The following is an 18396-nucleotide window of genomic DNA, read 5'->3' on the forward strand; positions in this document are numbered from 1 at the left end:
AGGAGAAACTAACACACTATTGTAAAACAGTTATACTCCAATAAAGATGTTTAAAAAAATAAATAAATAAATAAAAATAAAAATAAAATACTTGAAACAGTAAAAAAAAAAAAAAAGATTTTCTACAATGAAGGACAAAATTTAAAAGACAAATGATAAACTGGGAAAAAATATTTACAGCATATATAGCCAAGAAAGTGTTTAAGGGTCATAAGATATAAAGAGATCCTATAAAGAAGAAAATAAACAACTCAATAAGAAAAAAACCCCACAATAACTAGCAAAGGATATAAATAGGCAATTTACAGATAAAAATACAAGAGGCTAATAGATATTTTTCACCTGTGATATTAGCAAAAATTTTAAAGTTTACCAATATTTAATATTGGTGAACATTTGGAAAATAGATATTCCCATACACTGATAAATGCTTTGAAGAACAGTTTGTCAATATCCCTTATAGCTGAATATGCTCAGTACTTCCATCTAACATTTCTACTCCTAAGAATTTGTCTCATACAATATTTGCAGAATTGTTCTAAAGATACGTATGAAATATTAATTATAATACTAAATGTAATAACAGCAGAGAGAAAATTACCCTGATGCCCACGTTGCTTACATAACCATTAAAAGGAGTATTTATGTAGCCAACAAAAGGACTGAGTTAGAGCTATAGTTACTAACATGATAAAATGTCCAAAAGATAGTAGTGTTAATGAATGAAGCAAATTGCACACAAAAAATATATAGTATAATCTCATCTGTGTAAATTTAGTATTAATAATCATTTATATATATAATATATTCTACATATGTTAAAAGATGGTCAAATATGCATCAAAGGATTGACAGTGCTTCGTGGGGACCTTTTGCTTTCTACATTATATACTTCTGTGTTTTAGTTTTATACAACTTATGTTAAATTGATTTCTATTTAGAAAAAAATAATTTATTAAAAACATAGAGAAAAAAGAGGAATAAATCTAACTGCTCTGAATAGTCATAACATTTATTTCAAATTTGGGTTGGGCCTAATCTGTCACATAAGCTATCAGTTATATACAGATACATTTGCTATATGAACTATAATATATGCATAGCTATTTAGAAACTATGGAGTGATGTCCAAAGCCAATTCCTTAATTTAAGGGGAAAAAAAAATGAAGATACTCTATAGTTACATTAATAAGGTTAATACCTAAATCTCCTAATGTCAACAATTCTAACTACAATAAATGAAATTTCTTCCTTCTTTTGCATTTTGTTATCTGCAAATTCAAAACTTTCAACAACACAATCCCATGAGGTGCTCCCTTCTAATACAGAGCTCACAGGTAAGTACATCCTCACAAATCCATGCAGGAATCACAGACATTTATTAGGCACTTTGGAAATGAGCAAAACTGCATTTTACTAAGATCAACAGAGTCAAAGTGCATTCTAATGAAGTTGCTCATCAAACACATAAACATTGAACAAAAAGGTTAAAATCACAAAACATTCCAATAATATTATAGAGGTTTCTAATGAAAGGTGACTTTGTTTTTCAAGCAAGATGACTAATATAGAGCACCTCTACTTTTGGTTATTGCTTCAGGTGGATGATGCTGAAGAACCTAACAAAACAGGGGAAAATAAAGCACCCAGTAAGTTCCAGTCCATAGGAGTGCAAGTAGAAGAAGAGAAATGGTGAGTCCACATGCATTTGTCCCCTTTCGTCTTGATGTTGGCAAGTATGGTACCAGTATTTTTTCCCTATGATAAACCTTCAAGATTCAGTGTTATTTCCCGTTAACTTCTGGGAGCATTCAGAGCGTGAGCCTCAGTCAATATTAGCTGATTCCTTCCTGTAATACTGGAGACCACTCCCCACTGAAATGTTAGCTAGAATAGTAGTGTTGGGGCCAAAATATGCCTCAATGGCATGTTGATTATTTTGAATTAAAACTACTTAAGAAACAGTCAACGCAAGAGGGATACTTTTACCCTCCTCTCTGTCTCCCTGAAAGCAGGAAATAAATTTCCCATGTGAAAGGTGCTCTCCTCATGCTGGGAGGTAGAAAGACACCATTATCCCCAGAGATAGGGGACTCAGGGCTGAGAAGCCTGCATACTTGTTACTTCTTTACTAATTTACTACCTAAGCCCAAACTTTGCTTAAATCCCTTACTAATTAAACACCCAAAGCTAAGTTTCTTTGGCCTGTCAATCCCTCTCATATTTATTGCTTCTCTGTCTAAAAAATATAAAAGCTATCTGCTTTGGCCACTTCTTAGGTCCCATTTCTATGCGACCTCTATGTGCACACAAATTAAGTGGGTTTCTTTTTCTCCAGTCCACAGGACACAATCTGTCTTGTGTCAGTTTTGTGATTGGTCCAGCCACAGGAACTCAAGAGGAGAAAAGGGGAAATTTCCCCTCCCTGACAGTAGAATAAGTGGATGCCACTCACACACACATAAACACAGTGTGGGGTACTGATGTGTTGCCAAACTATTCCTCTTCAAAAAACCGTCGCATTTTTGACTCTAGACTTTTTAAGAGAAGAGGACTTATCTTATTGGTATTTTTATTTCTAGAGCTTAATAGTGTCTCATGTTTAGTATGTGCTCAATGAATGATGAATGAATGAACGAACAAATGAGGAGTAGGAAGGGGAGAAGACTCCCTGTCACTATCCAGAATCACCAGTTTCTTTAGATTGTTCTTTAAGATAAGCTTACTTTAGTCTTAGTATCTAGAAGTAGGAAATTTAGAGTTTGAGAAGATCACAGAATCCAGAAGCTGGAAAGGACTTCTGAGGTCAGTACATTCATTTTATAAATGAGAATTTGATCTGGAGAGGTATGTGAGTTTCCCCGTCAAACTGTGAGGACCATGATGGATGGAACTATGTTTTATTGATAGTAATACCCCCAGCTTCCAGACTGTGCTTTTCATATACTAAGTATGTAGTGAATATTGGCTGAATTAAGTAAAACTGCAGTTATAGCGGGAGAAAGAACTCTATATTCTAAATCAGGATATCATTTCAACTTTGCCACTAACTTTTTATGTGTTAATAAGGAGGAATCAGTTGGAAGTCATCCATCCATCCGTTCATCACCCATCCATTCAATAAATATCTATGGAATGTCTCCTATATACAAGGCCCCATGTAACATAAACTTAAAATCTGAGAATAAGTCATGCATCAGTTCATGGAACGGGTCCTATTTTACAGCCTCCTGTTATTGACACTGCCTTTGTATCTAAAAGATTTTCAATATACATATATATAACATTTTGATGCTACTATATCTGATATAATTATACAATGCTGGAAGGCCAGAAGATTGGTACAGCCCTAATGTGGAAACTAATATGACAAAAATTAGCAATAATTATACAACTATCCAAATCTATTGACCCAGTAATTCCATTCATGGGGCTATCCTGAATGAAATCACTCAGTGAAAGGGAAAAAATTGTGGAACATTACCTATCATTGTAAAAGAAAAATGTCAATCATCAAATGTCAAGCAATAAGAGAATGCTTTTGTCAATTATGGCATGTCACCAGGATAGACTATTATACAGCTATTAAATGTGATTATAAAGAAGATGTGGAAACATGGGAGAGATTCCCATGATACAATGTTAAGTGAAAAAGAGGACATAATACCCACGTATAATATTAACAAAGAAGAACAAGGACTGAAATGTAATCTGTAAAAATGGTAGGTTTAGGAGGGATTTTTTTTTTTCTTTTACTCTAAAATGTTTACTTATTGTGTCTACTTCAAGTTTTAGTAATCATTATTTTCAAACCAAACCTTCTGGCACATGTTCCTTTCATTGTTTTAGAAAATGTTTTGAAAATGTAAACTTAGTAGATATGAAAGATCTCATGGTAAGAAAACATATTCCTCCTTCCCCTACAAGCCCAACTTGCTTGTTTTCCTCAATGATGTAGTGGTTAAGAACTCAGACTCCTGAGCCAAGGCACCCAGATTCAAATTCTGACTCTTCCACCTACTAGCTGGGAGGCCTTGATCAAATTACTAAATATCTTTTTTGCCTTGGTTTCCTTATCTGTGAAAAGAAGATAACAGGCAATTTATGGTCCAGCAGGTAAAGAAGAGCTTAGAAGTCACCACTCTGTTTTAACAACAAGTAAAAAAGCTGTTCAAACTGAAAAATCAACAGCTCTTCTTAAACCAGTCAGAGAAGTGAGGCCACAAGAAAAATCAGTGCTCTAGGTACTGCAGAGACTGACAGACACAGAGAATCACAACTTTCTGGAGTAGAAACCCACAAGAGAAAGCCCCATGGGAACCAGTACCAGGGTAGGAAAACATGAACTGTAATTGATGAATTTCTGGCAGCTCAGTGAGGACAAGTCTGAGAGTTGAAATTTTCACAGGGACCCAGTCATAGGGGGGCCTCCATACTTTCATGATTTTGACCTGCAGAAGATCTACCAGGTCCTCACAGTGGAAATCAGAGAAGAATCCTCTCATGCTTCTGACGGAGAGAGAGGAAAGGAACCATTCTGAAATATGCCAGAGCATTCTGTTCTTAACAAGATCTGCCTGCAGGAGAAACTAATTTACCAGAGCCTTATCTGCTGGGTTTCTAATCAGAGCCTAAATCTACCTGGGAGAAGGGAATTACCTAAATCCAGCCCCTTCTTGCCATCCTGTCCTGCAGTGGGGGGAAGTGGGGGAGAGGTTGAGAAACACTGTTGAAGTTCACAGTCCAAGGGCACAGGCTCATTGAAAGACTAAGACCTAATCGTAGGACTAGAGAATGCTTCCCCTCCCCGCCACCTCACCACCACATTTATTAAAAACCCATTATTCACCACAGTTGTTTTACCCAGTACATCATGTCCATCTTTCAACAATGACTTACAAGGCATACTAAAAGGTAAAAAACACAGCTTGCAGAGACTGAACAAGCACTAGACCCAGAGTCATCTATGACAAGAATGTTGGAAGTCTGGGTGTACTCTGATGCTTTTGCAAAAATGTTCCTATAAAAGGGTTTCATCTTCAAGGAATTCATGGAAAAGACTCTGACAAGTACAGGTTTCTGGTAACTGACTATACTGCTGAACTGAATGAATAAGCATTTTCAGAACTCTAATGGAAAACTGATGAATTCATAAAAGTGTTAACAAAAGATCAAGATAAAAAAAATTAATTACATGGGACTGAGTGAACTGATGAGGATGATTATAATTTTTGTGACTTTCTGTTTGAATAAAAAAAAAATCCCACAAGGACTCAGAGACAAAAAATATACAAATCAATTTTCACTGCAAAGTAAAGGACCTGTTATAGTGGAGGATTACTGGACTGAATGTCAGTATTATGACATATTATGAGTGTGTTTCGTGTTTGGTAATTGCAATCATTGTTGCTTTTGTTGTGGTCATCCATTTACAATGCTTGGTGTCAGTCTATTTATCTCTTGTAAAAATAAAATACAGTGTGTGTGTTAAAAAAAAAAAAGAAAATCATGGGACTTCCTTGGTGATCCAGTGGTTAAGACTCCGTGCTTCCATTGCAGGGGACACGGGTTCGATCCCTGGTCGGAGAACTAAGATCCTGCATGACGCATGGTGTGGCCAAATAAATAAATAAATACAATTAAAAAAAAAAAAGAGTGGCTGGCAAAGAAGCAATGTCACCAAGATAGCAGAGTAGGAAGCTCTAGATTTTCCTTCCTCCCACAAACACACTGATTCAGCAACAGTTCATGGGAAAATTTTCTTTGTGAGGAGTCCAGGAATTAATCAGAAGATTTCTGCACACTGGGCAAACATGAAACCAGACTGAAGCCGGTAGGGAGATTCAAACTCTGTAGCCAGACTTGTTGGCCCTGGTGCAATCTCATATGATCAGGAAGAGATCTGTTAGGTCCCAACTTCTCCCAGAGGAGGGAAAAGGTTGGTTCATGCAACCAGTACTCCAACTTTATTGAGGGGCCTCCCCTGAGGTCTGGCTTCTGTCTTTCAGACACACCAAACAGAGAGTCAAAGAAAATAAAGAATCAGGCAAAGATAAAAATCTCCAGAAACTGACCCTAAAGAAATGTAGTTATATGATTTACCTGAGAGAGAATTCGAATTACTGTCAGTGTGTTTCGTGTTTGGTAATTGCAATCATTGTTGCTTTTGTTGTGGTCATCCATTTACAATGCTTGGTGTCAGTTTATTTACCTCTTGTAAAAATAAAATACAGTGTGTGTGTGAAAAAAATAAATAAAAGATTTAAAAAGTTAAAAAAAATCCTAAAAGCAGGAAAAAAAAAGCTTGGATGGATGGCTATGTAGATGGAGAGATAATAGGAAGTATTCATAAATTTACTGGTGAAATTTGGTAGGTTGAATCAATTGAATCTAAATCAAATATTTCTTTAGAGGGTGTGGAGACATGCAGCTTTTAGGTTAAATGACAGTTTAGAGAAGTGGCAAGTAAATAAATGTTTTGTACATTAAAATAAAGATCTGGGTTACACAGTCTGATAGCAATTTTTTAAAAAAAGAATGTTGGAAGTAACAGATCAGGAATTTTTTTACACTATGATTAAAATGCTAAAGACTTTAATAGAAACAGCAGACAGCATACAAGAACAGATGAATAATGTAAGCAGAAAAATGAAAATTATAAGAAAAAATAAAAAACAAATGCTAGAGATTGGAAACACTGTACCAGAAATGAAGAATGCTTTTGATGGGCTCATTAGTAGACTGGTCATGGCTGAGGAAAGAATCTCTGAGCTTGCGGATTCAACAGTAGAAACATCCAAAACTGGAAGCAAAGAGGAAACAAAACCTAAAAAAAATCAGAACAGAATATCCAAAAACTCTGGGACAATTACAGAAGGTGAACATATGCATAATGAGAATACCAGAAGGAAAAGACAGAAAGGAACAGAAGCAACATTTGAAGCAATAGTGACTGAAAATTGCCCCAAATTAGTGTCAGACACCAAACTACAGACTTAGGAAGCTCATAGAAGGCCAAAAAGGATAAATACCCAATACAATACACCTAGACATATCATATTCAAAGAAAACCAAGGAAAAATTCCTGAAACAAGCCAGAAGGAAAAGACACCTTTCCTATTGAGGGGCAAAAATAAGGATTATATGTGACTTTTCCTCAGAAACCATGCAAATAAGAAGAGAATAGAGTGAAATATTTAATATTTGAGAGAAAAAAACACCAGCCTAGAATCCTATACTCTGTGAAATTATCCTTTAAAAGGGAAGGAAAAATAAAGACTTTCTCAGACAAACAAAAATTGAGGGAATTTGTAGCCAGTAGATCCAAATTGTGGAAATGTTAAAAGAAGTTCTTCAGAGAGAAGAAAAATGATATAGGCCAGAAACTCAGATCTACATGAAGAAAGGAAGAGCATCAGAGAAGGAAAAAGTGAAGGTAAAAGAAAAACTTTCATTTATCTTATTCTTAATGGATCTAACAGATAACAGTTTGTTCAAAATAATAATAGGAACAATATATATGAATATATTATACTCTTGAGTATAAGTGAATTGAATAACAGCAATGATACAAAGGATGAAAGGTAAGAATTAGGGCTACTTAATTATTATAAGGTACTTGCACTACTCTTGAAGTGATATAGTATTATTTGAAATGAACTTGGATTAGTTGTAAAATGTACAGTGAAAACTCTAGGGCAACCACTAAAAAGAGTGAAAAAGAAGTATCACTTACATGCTAAGAAAAGAGGGAAATGTGTGGAAGACAAAACTAGGACAACAAATAGAAAACAGTAACAAATATGGTAGACATTAATCCAATGATATCAATAATCATTTTAAACGTCAATTGTCTAAATATACCAATTAGAAGACAGACGTTGTCAGAGTGGATTAAAAACAATACCCAATTTTATGTTTTCTACAAGGAACCCACGTTAAATATAAAGACACATACAGATTAAAAGTAAGGGGATCGGACTTCCCTGGTGGTGCAGTGGTTAAGAATCCACCTGCCAGCGCAGGGGACACGGGTTCGAGCCCTAGTCTGGGAAGATCCCACATGCTGCAGAGCAACTAAGCCCATGCGCCACAACTACTGAGCCTGAGCTCTAGAGCCCGTGAGCCACAACTACTGAGCCCACGTGCCACAACTACTGAAGCCCGAGTGCCTAGAGCCTGAGCTCCACAACAAAGAGAAGCCACCACAATGAAAAGCCCGTGCACCACAACAAAGAGTAGCCCCCCCACTCACCGCAACTAGAGAAAGCCCGTGTGGAGCAACGAAGACCCAACGCAGCCAAAAATAAATAAATTTATTTTAAAACTAAGAATAAAACTAAGGGGATCAGAGTGAAGTAAGTCATAAAGAGAAAAGCAAATACCGTGTGCTAACACATACATATGTAATCTAAAAAAAAAAAAAAATCGTTCTGATGAACCTAGGGGCAGCACAGGAATACAGACGAAGACGTAGAGAATGGACTTGAGGATACAGGGAGGGGGAAGGTAAGCTGGGACGAAGTGGGAGAGTAACATTGACATATATACACTACCAAATGTAAAATAGATAGCTAGTGGGAAGCAGCTGCATAGAACAAGGAGATCAGCTCGCTGCTTTGTGACCACCTAGAAGGGTGGGATAGGGAGGGTGGGAGGGAGATGCAAGAGAGAGGGGATATGGGGATATATGTATACATATAGCTGATTCACTTTGTTATACAGCAGAAACTAACACAACATTGTAAAGCAATTATACTCCAATAAAGATGTTAAAAAAAATTTTTTTAAGTAAGGGAATGGAGAAAGATATACCACATTAACCCTAGTCAAAAGAAAGCAGGAGTGGCTATATTAATTTCAGACAGCAGACTTTGGAGTAAGGAAAATTATCAGAGATAAGGAGGGATATTACATAATGATAAAGGGTTCAGTTCTCCAAAAAGACATAACAATCTTTAATGTTTATATGCCTAATAAGAGCATCAAAATACATGAGGCAAAAACTGATAGTATTGCAAGGAAAAATAGATGAATCCACTCTTATATTTGAAGACTTCAACCCCCTCTATCAAAAATGGACAGATCCAGAAAGCCAAATATCAGAAAAGACATCAATGAACTCAACAGCACCATCAATCATCTGAATATAATTGACATCTGTAGACTACTTCATCTAACAGCAGCAGATTACACATTCTTCTCAAATTCACATGGAACATTCACCAAGATAGACCACATTCTGGGCAACAAAACATATCTTGATACATTTTAAAGAATAAAAGTTATACAATGTCTGCTCTCAGACTACAGTGGAATTAAACTAGAAATCAATAACAGAAAGATGGCTAGACATTTCCAAAATATTTAGAGATTAAACAATACATTTCCAAATGACACATGAGTCAAAGAAGAACTCTCAATAGAAATTTTAAATATTTTGAACTGAATGAAAATAAAAACACAACTTATCAAAACTTGCGTGATGCAGCAAAAATAGCACTTAGAGCAAAATTTATAGCGTTGAATGCATATGTTAGAAAGGAAGAAAGATCTAAAGGCAATTGCTTATGCTTCCACCTTACCAGACTAGAAGAAGAAGAGCAATTAAATCCAAAGTAAGCAGAAGAAAAGAAACAATAGAAACTAGAGCAGAAATTAATGAAATTGAAAATAGCAAATCAATATAGAATATCCACAAAACCAAAAGCTTATTCTTTGAAAAGACCAATAAACTTGATAAGCCTCTAGTCAGGCTAACTAAGGAAAAAAAGAAAGAAGACACAAATTACTAATATCAGAAATTAAGGGACTTCCCTGGTGGTACAGTGGTTAAGAATCCGCCTGCCAATGCAGGGGACATGGGTTTGATCCCTGGTCCAGGAGGATGCTACATACCGCAGAGCAACTAAGCCTGTGCGCCACAACTACTGAGTCTGCGCTCTAGAGCCCACAAGCCACAACTACTGAGCCCGTGTGCCACAACTACTGAAGCCCGCACACCTAGAGCCTGTGCCCTGCAACAAGAGAAGCCACCGCAGTGAGATGCCTGTGCACCTCAACGAAAGAGTAGCCCACGCTCACCACAACTAGAGAAAGCCTGTGCGCAGCAGCAAAGACCCAACACAGCCAAAAATAAATAAATAAATTTAAAAAAAAAGAAATTAGAGGGGGACATCACACAAATCCCATGGAAATTAAAAGGATAATAAAGGAATAATATGAACAACTCTATGACCACAAATAATAACCTAGATAAAATGGACCGATTCCTTAAACTATATAATCTGCCAAAACTCACACAAGAAGAAATAGACAACCTGAATATGCCTATATCTGTTAAAGAAACTGAATCAATAAATAATAATCATCCAAAAGAGAAATCACCAGGCCCACATGGGCTCACTGGTGAATTCTACAAAATATTTAAGGAATGACTTATATCAAGCCTCTATAATCTCTTCCAAAGATAGAAGCAGATGGAATACTTCCTAAATCATTCTATGAGGCCAGCATTACGCTAATACCAAAACCAGAAAAAGACATGATGAGAAAAGAAAACTGCAGTCCAATATCTCTCATGAACATAGATGCAAAAATTCTCAAGTATTAACAAGTCAAATTCAACAATATATAAAACAAATTGTACACCATGACCAAGTAGGTTTTATCTCAGATATGCAAGCCTGGTTCAACATTTGAAAATCAATTAATGTAATCCATCACATCAACTGGCTAAGAAGAAAAACCACATGATCACATCAATAAATGCAGAAAAAGCATTTGACAAAATCCAATACTAACTCCTGATCAAAAATTTTCAGCAAACTAGGAATAGAGGGGAACTTTCTCAACTTGTTAAGGAATATCTATGAAAAACCTACAGCCAACATATTAGTTAATGGTGAGGACCTTGAAGCTTTTGTGCTAAGATCAGGAACAAGGCAAGAATGTTCCCTCTTACCATTGCTTTTCAGTATCATACTGGAAGTCTTGGTTAATGCAATAAGGCAGGAAAAGGAAATAATAGGTATACAGATTGGAAAGGAAGAAACAAAACTGTCTATGTTCACAGATAACACGATTGTCTACGTAGAAAATCTGGATGAATTGACAAAAAAACTCCTGGAACTAACAAATAATCATACCAAGTTTGCAGGATACAAGGTGAATATACAAAAGGTAATCACTATGCTGTATACCAGCAATGAAATAAGAAAAAGAAATAAGCTATCAAGCCACAAAAAGACAAGGAGGAAACTTAAATGCAGGTTATTAAGTAAAAGAAGCCAATCTGAAAAGGCTACATACTGTATGATTCCAACTATACAACACTCTGGAAAAGGCAAAACTATAGAGACAGTAGAAAAAAAGTGTTTGGGGGAAGGGAAGGGTAAATAATCAGAGCACAGATGATTTTTAGGGCATTGAGACTATTCTGTATGATACTACAGTGGTGTCATTTTACATCTGTGCAAACCCATACGATATACCACACCAAGAGTGAACTTTAATGTGAACTGTGAACTTTGGATGGTAATGATATGTCAATGTAGACTCATCACTAGTAACAAATGTATCCAGTGGGAGATGGGGATGGTGGGGAGGCTGTATATGTCAGGGCATAGGAGGTATATGAGAAATCACTGTACTTTCTGCTCAGTTTTGCTGTGAACCTAAAACTTCTCTAAAATTTATTAATTTTTTAAAAAGAGAGAAGGATACACAATAGGGTAAACATCAGTGTTGTCCTGGGGTGTTTTGTTTAATATATGTAAAACGTTTAGAAAAATACTTGACACACAGGAAGCACTATATAAGTGTTTCCTATTCTATTAGGTACCTAAATAGAATCTCTCTAAAGACTGACATCTCAAGAAAGCAATTATACCATCTTTTCTTTAAAAATAAGAGAAAATTGAGACTTCCCTGGAGGTCCAGTGGTTAACACTCTGTGTTCCCAATGCAGGGGGTACGGGTTGGCCCCTGATCCCTGGTCAAGGCCAAAAGTAAAAATAATAAAAAATAATAAAATATAAAATGAAAATAAGAGAAAATCATCTTAATTTTTTAAATGTACTTCAAATATTTCCCCTGCAGTCAACAATTCTATATCACCAAATTCATGCCCTGACACTTGTCCATCTACAGAAGTGTTTAATATTACATTATTTGGTCATGCCTAATAGCAACCCCCAAACTTCAAATGAGCTACTTTCATCATGTTATTAAAAAGTTGAATAATTAATAAATTATTGAAGTTTGTAGGATGCTCAGTTCCTCAGTAAACTGAGTGATTTCTTTTAAATTCATCCCCCAAAAGGGCTAGCAGCCCCAATTTTGCTGTTTAACCTTCCAAAATATACCCGTCCTCAAAGGTCACTTTGTAGTTAACCGCTATGAAGTAAATAAGCATTAAAAAATTGATGTTAATGATTGTTTTGAGCCTTTCCAAAAGAAACCCACTGTCAGACAAGCAGGGATTACTTGTTTCTTCTGTTTCTAATTATAATTCTTTCTATAATTTTGCTGGTAGTCATTCATTTGGATAGGATCTTAAAACACAAAATTGGGCAGATGAGATTTCTTAAAGACAGCTGTGGGATTTTTTTTTTTAATTATCCAGTGAAAAAGATGAGACTTATTTTCGCATTGAATGGCCATTACAATCCATCTTTTCCTTCCCCAAATAAACAGACTGATAAACAACACTAACCTAACAAAAAGTGAAAAAAGAAAGAAAATAGAGCCAGAGAAAGAAAGAGATAGTGCAAAGAGAGGAAGATTAAAAGACTTTGGAAGAGGCCCAGAGACTCCTCATCACCTTTTGAAACCATCACAATTTAGGAATCAAATCTGACATAACAAAGTCCATCTGGCTGATCCATCTATTCAGAGGTAGACTTGTAAATTCTGGGTGCTCTTCAGTGTTCCCTATCCAAACAAAAGGAAAATTAATAACTCATTAGTAAAAACATAAAATGCACTGGGTAACCAATCTACTTCAAGAAAAAGAATCGAAATGGAGTATCACAAATCTTCCTGGTATATTTTCAGGCAGCCATCACATCCTGAAAATGCCATTGGTAGCAGAAGTGCCACGTCCATTCTCCAGAGCTGCTTCACCGTGGGGACTGGGCACAGAGGAAGGCTGCCTAAAGATCACTGGTTTAAATGCCATGGCAGCACCAAGCCGGGGTCAATGAATGCATGTGGTTTTGAAGCAAGACTGCTTTCTTAAGCCACTAAAGAAATGCCTCCTCTCCATCCAACATTAGCTATCTGTCCCCAATTCCTGTTTCACGGGTCAGCTAGTAGGATTATTCGATAGGATCCACATGGCATACTTTTGCTGCTCTGCAGGACCGATCCTAAGCAAAGCAGGCACATCTTGCCAATCCCTCTCCCAGGGACACTCCCCTCAGCTGCTGCTCTATCCCAGGGCCTCCAAGCAACCCACCCCCATTCTCTCCCATCCTTTGGACTGCTCCCCAGGAGTTTGCATGAGGTCTTCTTGTCTTTCAAGCTGATAATTAGCAAATCTAGTAAACCAACCCTTTCTATTGACTAAGGTGAAAAAGCTAAAAGACTCCCAGGGATCTCCTCTTTCCTTCCAAGTAACAATTGTATTTCAACAGTAGTTCAAACTAGACTTTCTTACATTAGCCCACTAGTGACTCCAAGACTCTTAACAGTGGACACAGAGAGGAAGAATATTATCATTTTCGTTATAAAAATAGCATGCAGATTTACTTGCAGGAAAACATACAGCAGTGTGTTAACAGTTTATATAACTCTCTGATGGACTTTGGAGCAATTGAAAAAACTGTGATTATAAGTGTGGCTGGAGAGATAGAGAGATATCTTTTTAAGTGTTATCTATCTTTTCTATAACAATTGTGTATTATTAATATACTTGATAAGAAAAGTAAGATAGTATTTATACATTATGGAAATTTATAAATTACAGAAATAAAATAAAATTTCCCATAATCCTATCCATTAACCATGAACTAATAAAGGGGTATATTTTTACCCATGCTTTTTCCATGAACATTTTGAAAGTTGTTGAAATCATCCTATGTATAAAATTCAGTCATGTTTTAAAAATCAACTATTACAAGAGCTTTATTATTATTAAAAATTCATGATAAATACTTCTTTTAATGGTTACACAATATTCAAGAATATGGGTGGACCATAATTTGCTTCCCCTGTTGAATATCTACATTTTTTCTAGATTGACTTTTGATTAAAGGTGGCAAAAAATATATACACATCGATCTTTGAGACCTTCTGAAACTAAATGACAGTCAAAGGATTTTGTGTTTGTTTTGGCACAAAGTGTCAAGGATGAAGAGAACAAGAGAGGAAAAAATACAACAGCAAAATTATGAAAGCTGGAAGGAAGATAGACAAGTGATATCTGACTTAGGCGACCAGAAAAAGCTGAATCTAAAGCCAGTCATGCAGAAATCTAAGATGTAATTCAATTTAAGTTTCAGAACCCACAAAAGGCGTGGGCATTGACAGCAGTGGATGTAGGGGTGAAGGTGGAGCTAAAAGCTGCCTGAATCTGTAGTCAAGTGACAGACAGCCCTTCCCCACTCTGGCAGGAGACTGGAGGCTTCCCTTCAGAGGCTAAAACAAAGGGTCCTGGGTCTGGAGGACAGTGGCACAGTTGAGGGCAGTTTGCTGTAATGAAAATAGGAGGATAAATGAAAATTCACAAACATAATGTTGAGGCACCTGCCCTAAGCGTTCTATGTTCACTCAGCTCCCAGAATCCCGGCAGCCATGTTCCCCCTACGCGGGCATATGGAACAGTCTATGGTGGGAGAGCGGACCAGTCTCAGCCCAAAGACCCAAAGAAACCACCATCAGGGATTTTGCAGGTGAAAGCCCAGTCAGATCACCTGACACTGAGGATCGCAGTGGATGAGCCCCTCACCAAGGCACAGACTTCTCTGGAGGCTTTTACTATGCCTTTCAAGGAGGCATGTGGTAGAGTGGGGCCCAAGCACGGTGAAACACAAGTTAATAAATCTTGTCTGGTCAAGACAGAAACAAAAAATGAGGGGCTTACCTGCAGTAAGGGAAACACTTCATTTGTTTAAGAGGAACATTTTCAAAAAGACTGATTAAAAAATGCAATTGCTCCTTTTACTCAAGTGGAACTTGAAAAAGAAATGATGTTGTTGGTTTAATCATTATTACTGCTTTCCTTTGTCGCATAGGTTTATTTGTTCATTTCAGATAAACTGATTTTTTCTCCTTCTTTGGGTCCTGGTGATGTGCTATCCCAGCTCAAAGTTGGCTGAAAAGTCTCCTATCTGAGACTTCCCTGGTGGTGCAGTGGTTAAGAATCCACCTACCAATGCAGGGGACACGGGTTCAAGCCCTGGTCCCGGGAGATCCCACATGCCGCAGAGCAACTAAGCCCAGTGCGCCACAACTACTGAAGCCCATGCGCCTAGAGCCCGTGCTCCGCAGCTGAAGGGTAGCCCCCACTCGCTGCAAAGACCCAATGCAGCCAAAAATAAATAAATTTATATTTAAAAAAAGAAATTAAAAACTTAACAGAGAACTGGAAAACCCAACAGAAGAGCTGGAAGGTACACATGAAGACGTTTCTAGAAAAACGTACAAAAAGGAGAAAAGCAAAGAAATAAGTAAATATAGAATTCAGGAAACCTGTGATCCAGCACAAGAAAGGGGGAAAGGAAAGGATGATGGAGAAAAGGAATCCCCAGACAATGGTGGTGCAGCAGGTCTGGGGAGTGACCAGGTGAGAGGGAGCAGGTCAGAAGCTGTGAAAGATTTCTTCAGGAAGACTGGTAGAATTCCTAATCTGTTTCAATGCATGGAGAGGACATTTACATACCTGGAGGAATTTTGAGGATTAAGTGCTAAGTACATAAAAATCAAGCAAATTTTTAAAAGGAAAAAAATGTGCAGGAAGTAGAATTTAATATGGCATATTTGTTTGCTAGGGCTGCCATAACAAAGTATCACAGACTGGGTGGCTTAAACAACAGAAGTTTATTTCCTTACAGTTCTGGAGGCTAGAGGTCCAAGATCAAGGTGTCGGGAAGGTTGGTTTCTTCTGCAGCCTTTGGTTTGTAGATGGCCATCTCCTTCCTGTCTTCAGATGTTCTTCCCTCTGTGTCTGTGTCAAAATTTCCTCTTCGTATGAGGATATCAGTTACACTGAATTAGGGCCCAACCACATGACTTCCTTTTACTTTAATTACCTCTTTAAAGGCCCTATCTCCAAATACAGTCACATTCTGAGGTACTGGGAATTAGGACTTCAACAGGAATTTGTGGGAGGAGTACACAATTCAGCCCATAACACATGGTCAGCTGTGAATACTATTTTCTGGTCATAATAATGTGGCCATAAAAGGCAAGGTCTGAATATTGGTCCAAATTTACAATGCAAGTATATCAGGAGAATGGAAAAATACAGGAACAGACCAGAAATGCACTTACGTGTGTGTGTGTGTGTGTGTGTGTGTGTGTGTGTGTGTGTGAGAGAGAGAGAGAGACAGAGACAGAGACAGAGACACTGAGAGAGGAAGGAAGAATGATGATGAGGTGGGAGAAATCTAAATCTTCATCTTTCCTATGGACAAATGCTGAATATAAAAAAAGAATAGCAACTTTTGTTATTTAGAAATAGTGTTTATAAGTGGCTGCCTCTGGAGCAGTAAATTGTTACGAAAGTGGACGAGGAATTTCTATTTTTCATAGCCAGCCTTGTAGAACCATTTGATATTTTAAAACTGTGCATGTATAAACATAAAAAGTGGACTGATCAAAATAATAATATATAATATTGTGATAAATATATTTGTACAGTATGTATTTTCACTATTTCAGATGATCCCATTTCCTGAAATGGAATTCCTGGGTCTAAGAATTATAACATTTTTTAATGTTCTTGATATCCATTTGCAAATAGCTCCTGAAAAAAAATCTATACCACTTTATACTGAGAGCGAGTCACTTGAGAGCACAGATACCTCCCCAAATCCCATAATGTACTTTTTTTGTTTTAACAGCTTTATTGAAGTTAATGAACATACAATAAACTGTACATATGTAAAATGTACACTTTGATAAATTTTGACATATATTTGTCAGATCTATATATATATGTGAAATGAAACTATCATCACCACCAAAATAGAGAACACATCCATCACTCCCAAAAGTCTCCTCCTATATAGTCACTCCCTCCTTCCCACCCACTCTTCCTCCCCTACCACCTTCCCCACTTGCCGCCACTTGTTTGCATTTTCCAGAATTTTATTGAGATAAAATCTTGCAGTACGTAATCCTTTTTGGCCTGGTTCCTCTCAGTAAGCATAAGGACTTTGAGGTTCATCCATGTTTTGCATGTATCAATAGTCTGAACCTTTTACTGCAAATTAGGGTTCCAATGTATGGATATACCAAATTTGTTTATTCAGTGAGCTGTTGATGAAAACTTAGGTCATCTCCAGTTTGGAGTTATTAAAGTAAAGCTGCTATGAACATTGTGTACTAATCTAACATATGCTTTCATTTCTCTTAGGTAAAAACCTAGGAGTGGGTTGGGTCTAATGGGATGTGAATATTTAATGTTTTAAAAAACAGCCAAAGAGTTTTCCAGAGTGGTATACATTTTACATTCCTACTGTGTGCAAGTTCCTTTGTTTCATATTATCCCTACCATGTAAGAGTTCCAGTTGCTCCATATTATTGTCAATATTTGGTATGGTTGGTCTTTTTAATTTTAGAAATGTTAATAGATACGTGGTATTCTCTCATTGTGGTTTTAATTTGCATTTCCCTAATGCATAATGATGTTGAACATCTTTTCATGAACTTATTTTCTATCCATATATCTTCTTTAGTAAAATGTCTATTCAAATCTTTAAAAACAGAACTAGTTTTATATATATTATTATTGAGTTGTGAGAGTACTTTACTTCTGGATGCACGTTCTTTATCAGACAGGAGATTTGCAAATATTTTCTCCTTGTCTGTGACTTGTCTTTTCATTCTCTCAGAGTTGAGAAGCAGTAATTCATAATTTTAACAAAGTCCCGTTTTTCTTTTATGGATTGTGCTTTCAGTGTCATATCTAAGAAATCTTTGGCTAATTCAAGGTGACAAAGTTTTTCTATGTTTCCTTCCAGAATGTTTATAGTTTTAGATTTTATGGTCTATGACCTATATTTGAGTTAATTTTTATATATGGTGCAAGGTATGGATCAAATTTCTTGCATATGAATATCCTTTGTACCTTTTCTCAAATATTTATTGATATATAAAAATGGATATATTTTTGCATTCTCTATGTTGTTCCACTGATCTAAGTGTCCATCTTTATGCCAATGCCACACT

The 18396-nt window shown here is 36.6% G+C and overlaps 1 protein-coding gene across 11 annotated transcripts in view; it reads left to right on the forward strand.

Moving 5' to 3' along the window:
• Positions 1 to 18396, forward strand: part of DLGAP1 (DLG associated protein 1) — a 337165-nt gene that overhangs the window by 277552 nt on the left and 41217 nt on the right. For all 11 annotated transcript variants that reach the window (XM_024120784.1, XM_024120783.1, XM_055080557.1 and 8 more), the window contains one exon: positions 1601 to 1692. In XM_024120784.1, the coding sequence (XP_023976552.1) occupies positions 1601 to 1692 (92 nt within the window). The remainder of the gene's footprint in view (positions 1 to 1600; positions 1693 to 18396) is intronic.

This window comes from Physeter macrocephalus, chromosome 19 (genome assembly GCF_002837175.3).
Source record: "Physeter macrocephalus isolate SW-GA chromosome 19, ASM283717v5, whole genome shotgun sequence".
NCBI classification, from domain to species: domain Eukaryota; kingdom Metazoa; phylum Chordata; class Mammalia; order Artiodactyla; family Physeteridae; genus Physeter; species Physeter macrocephalus.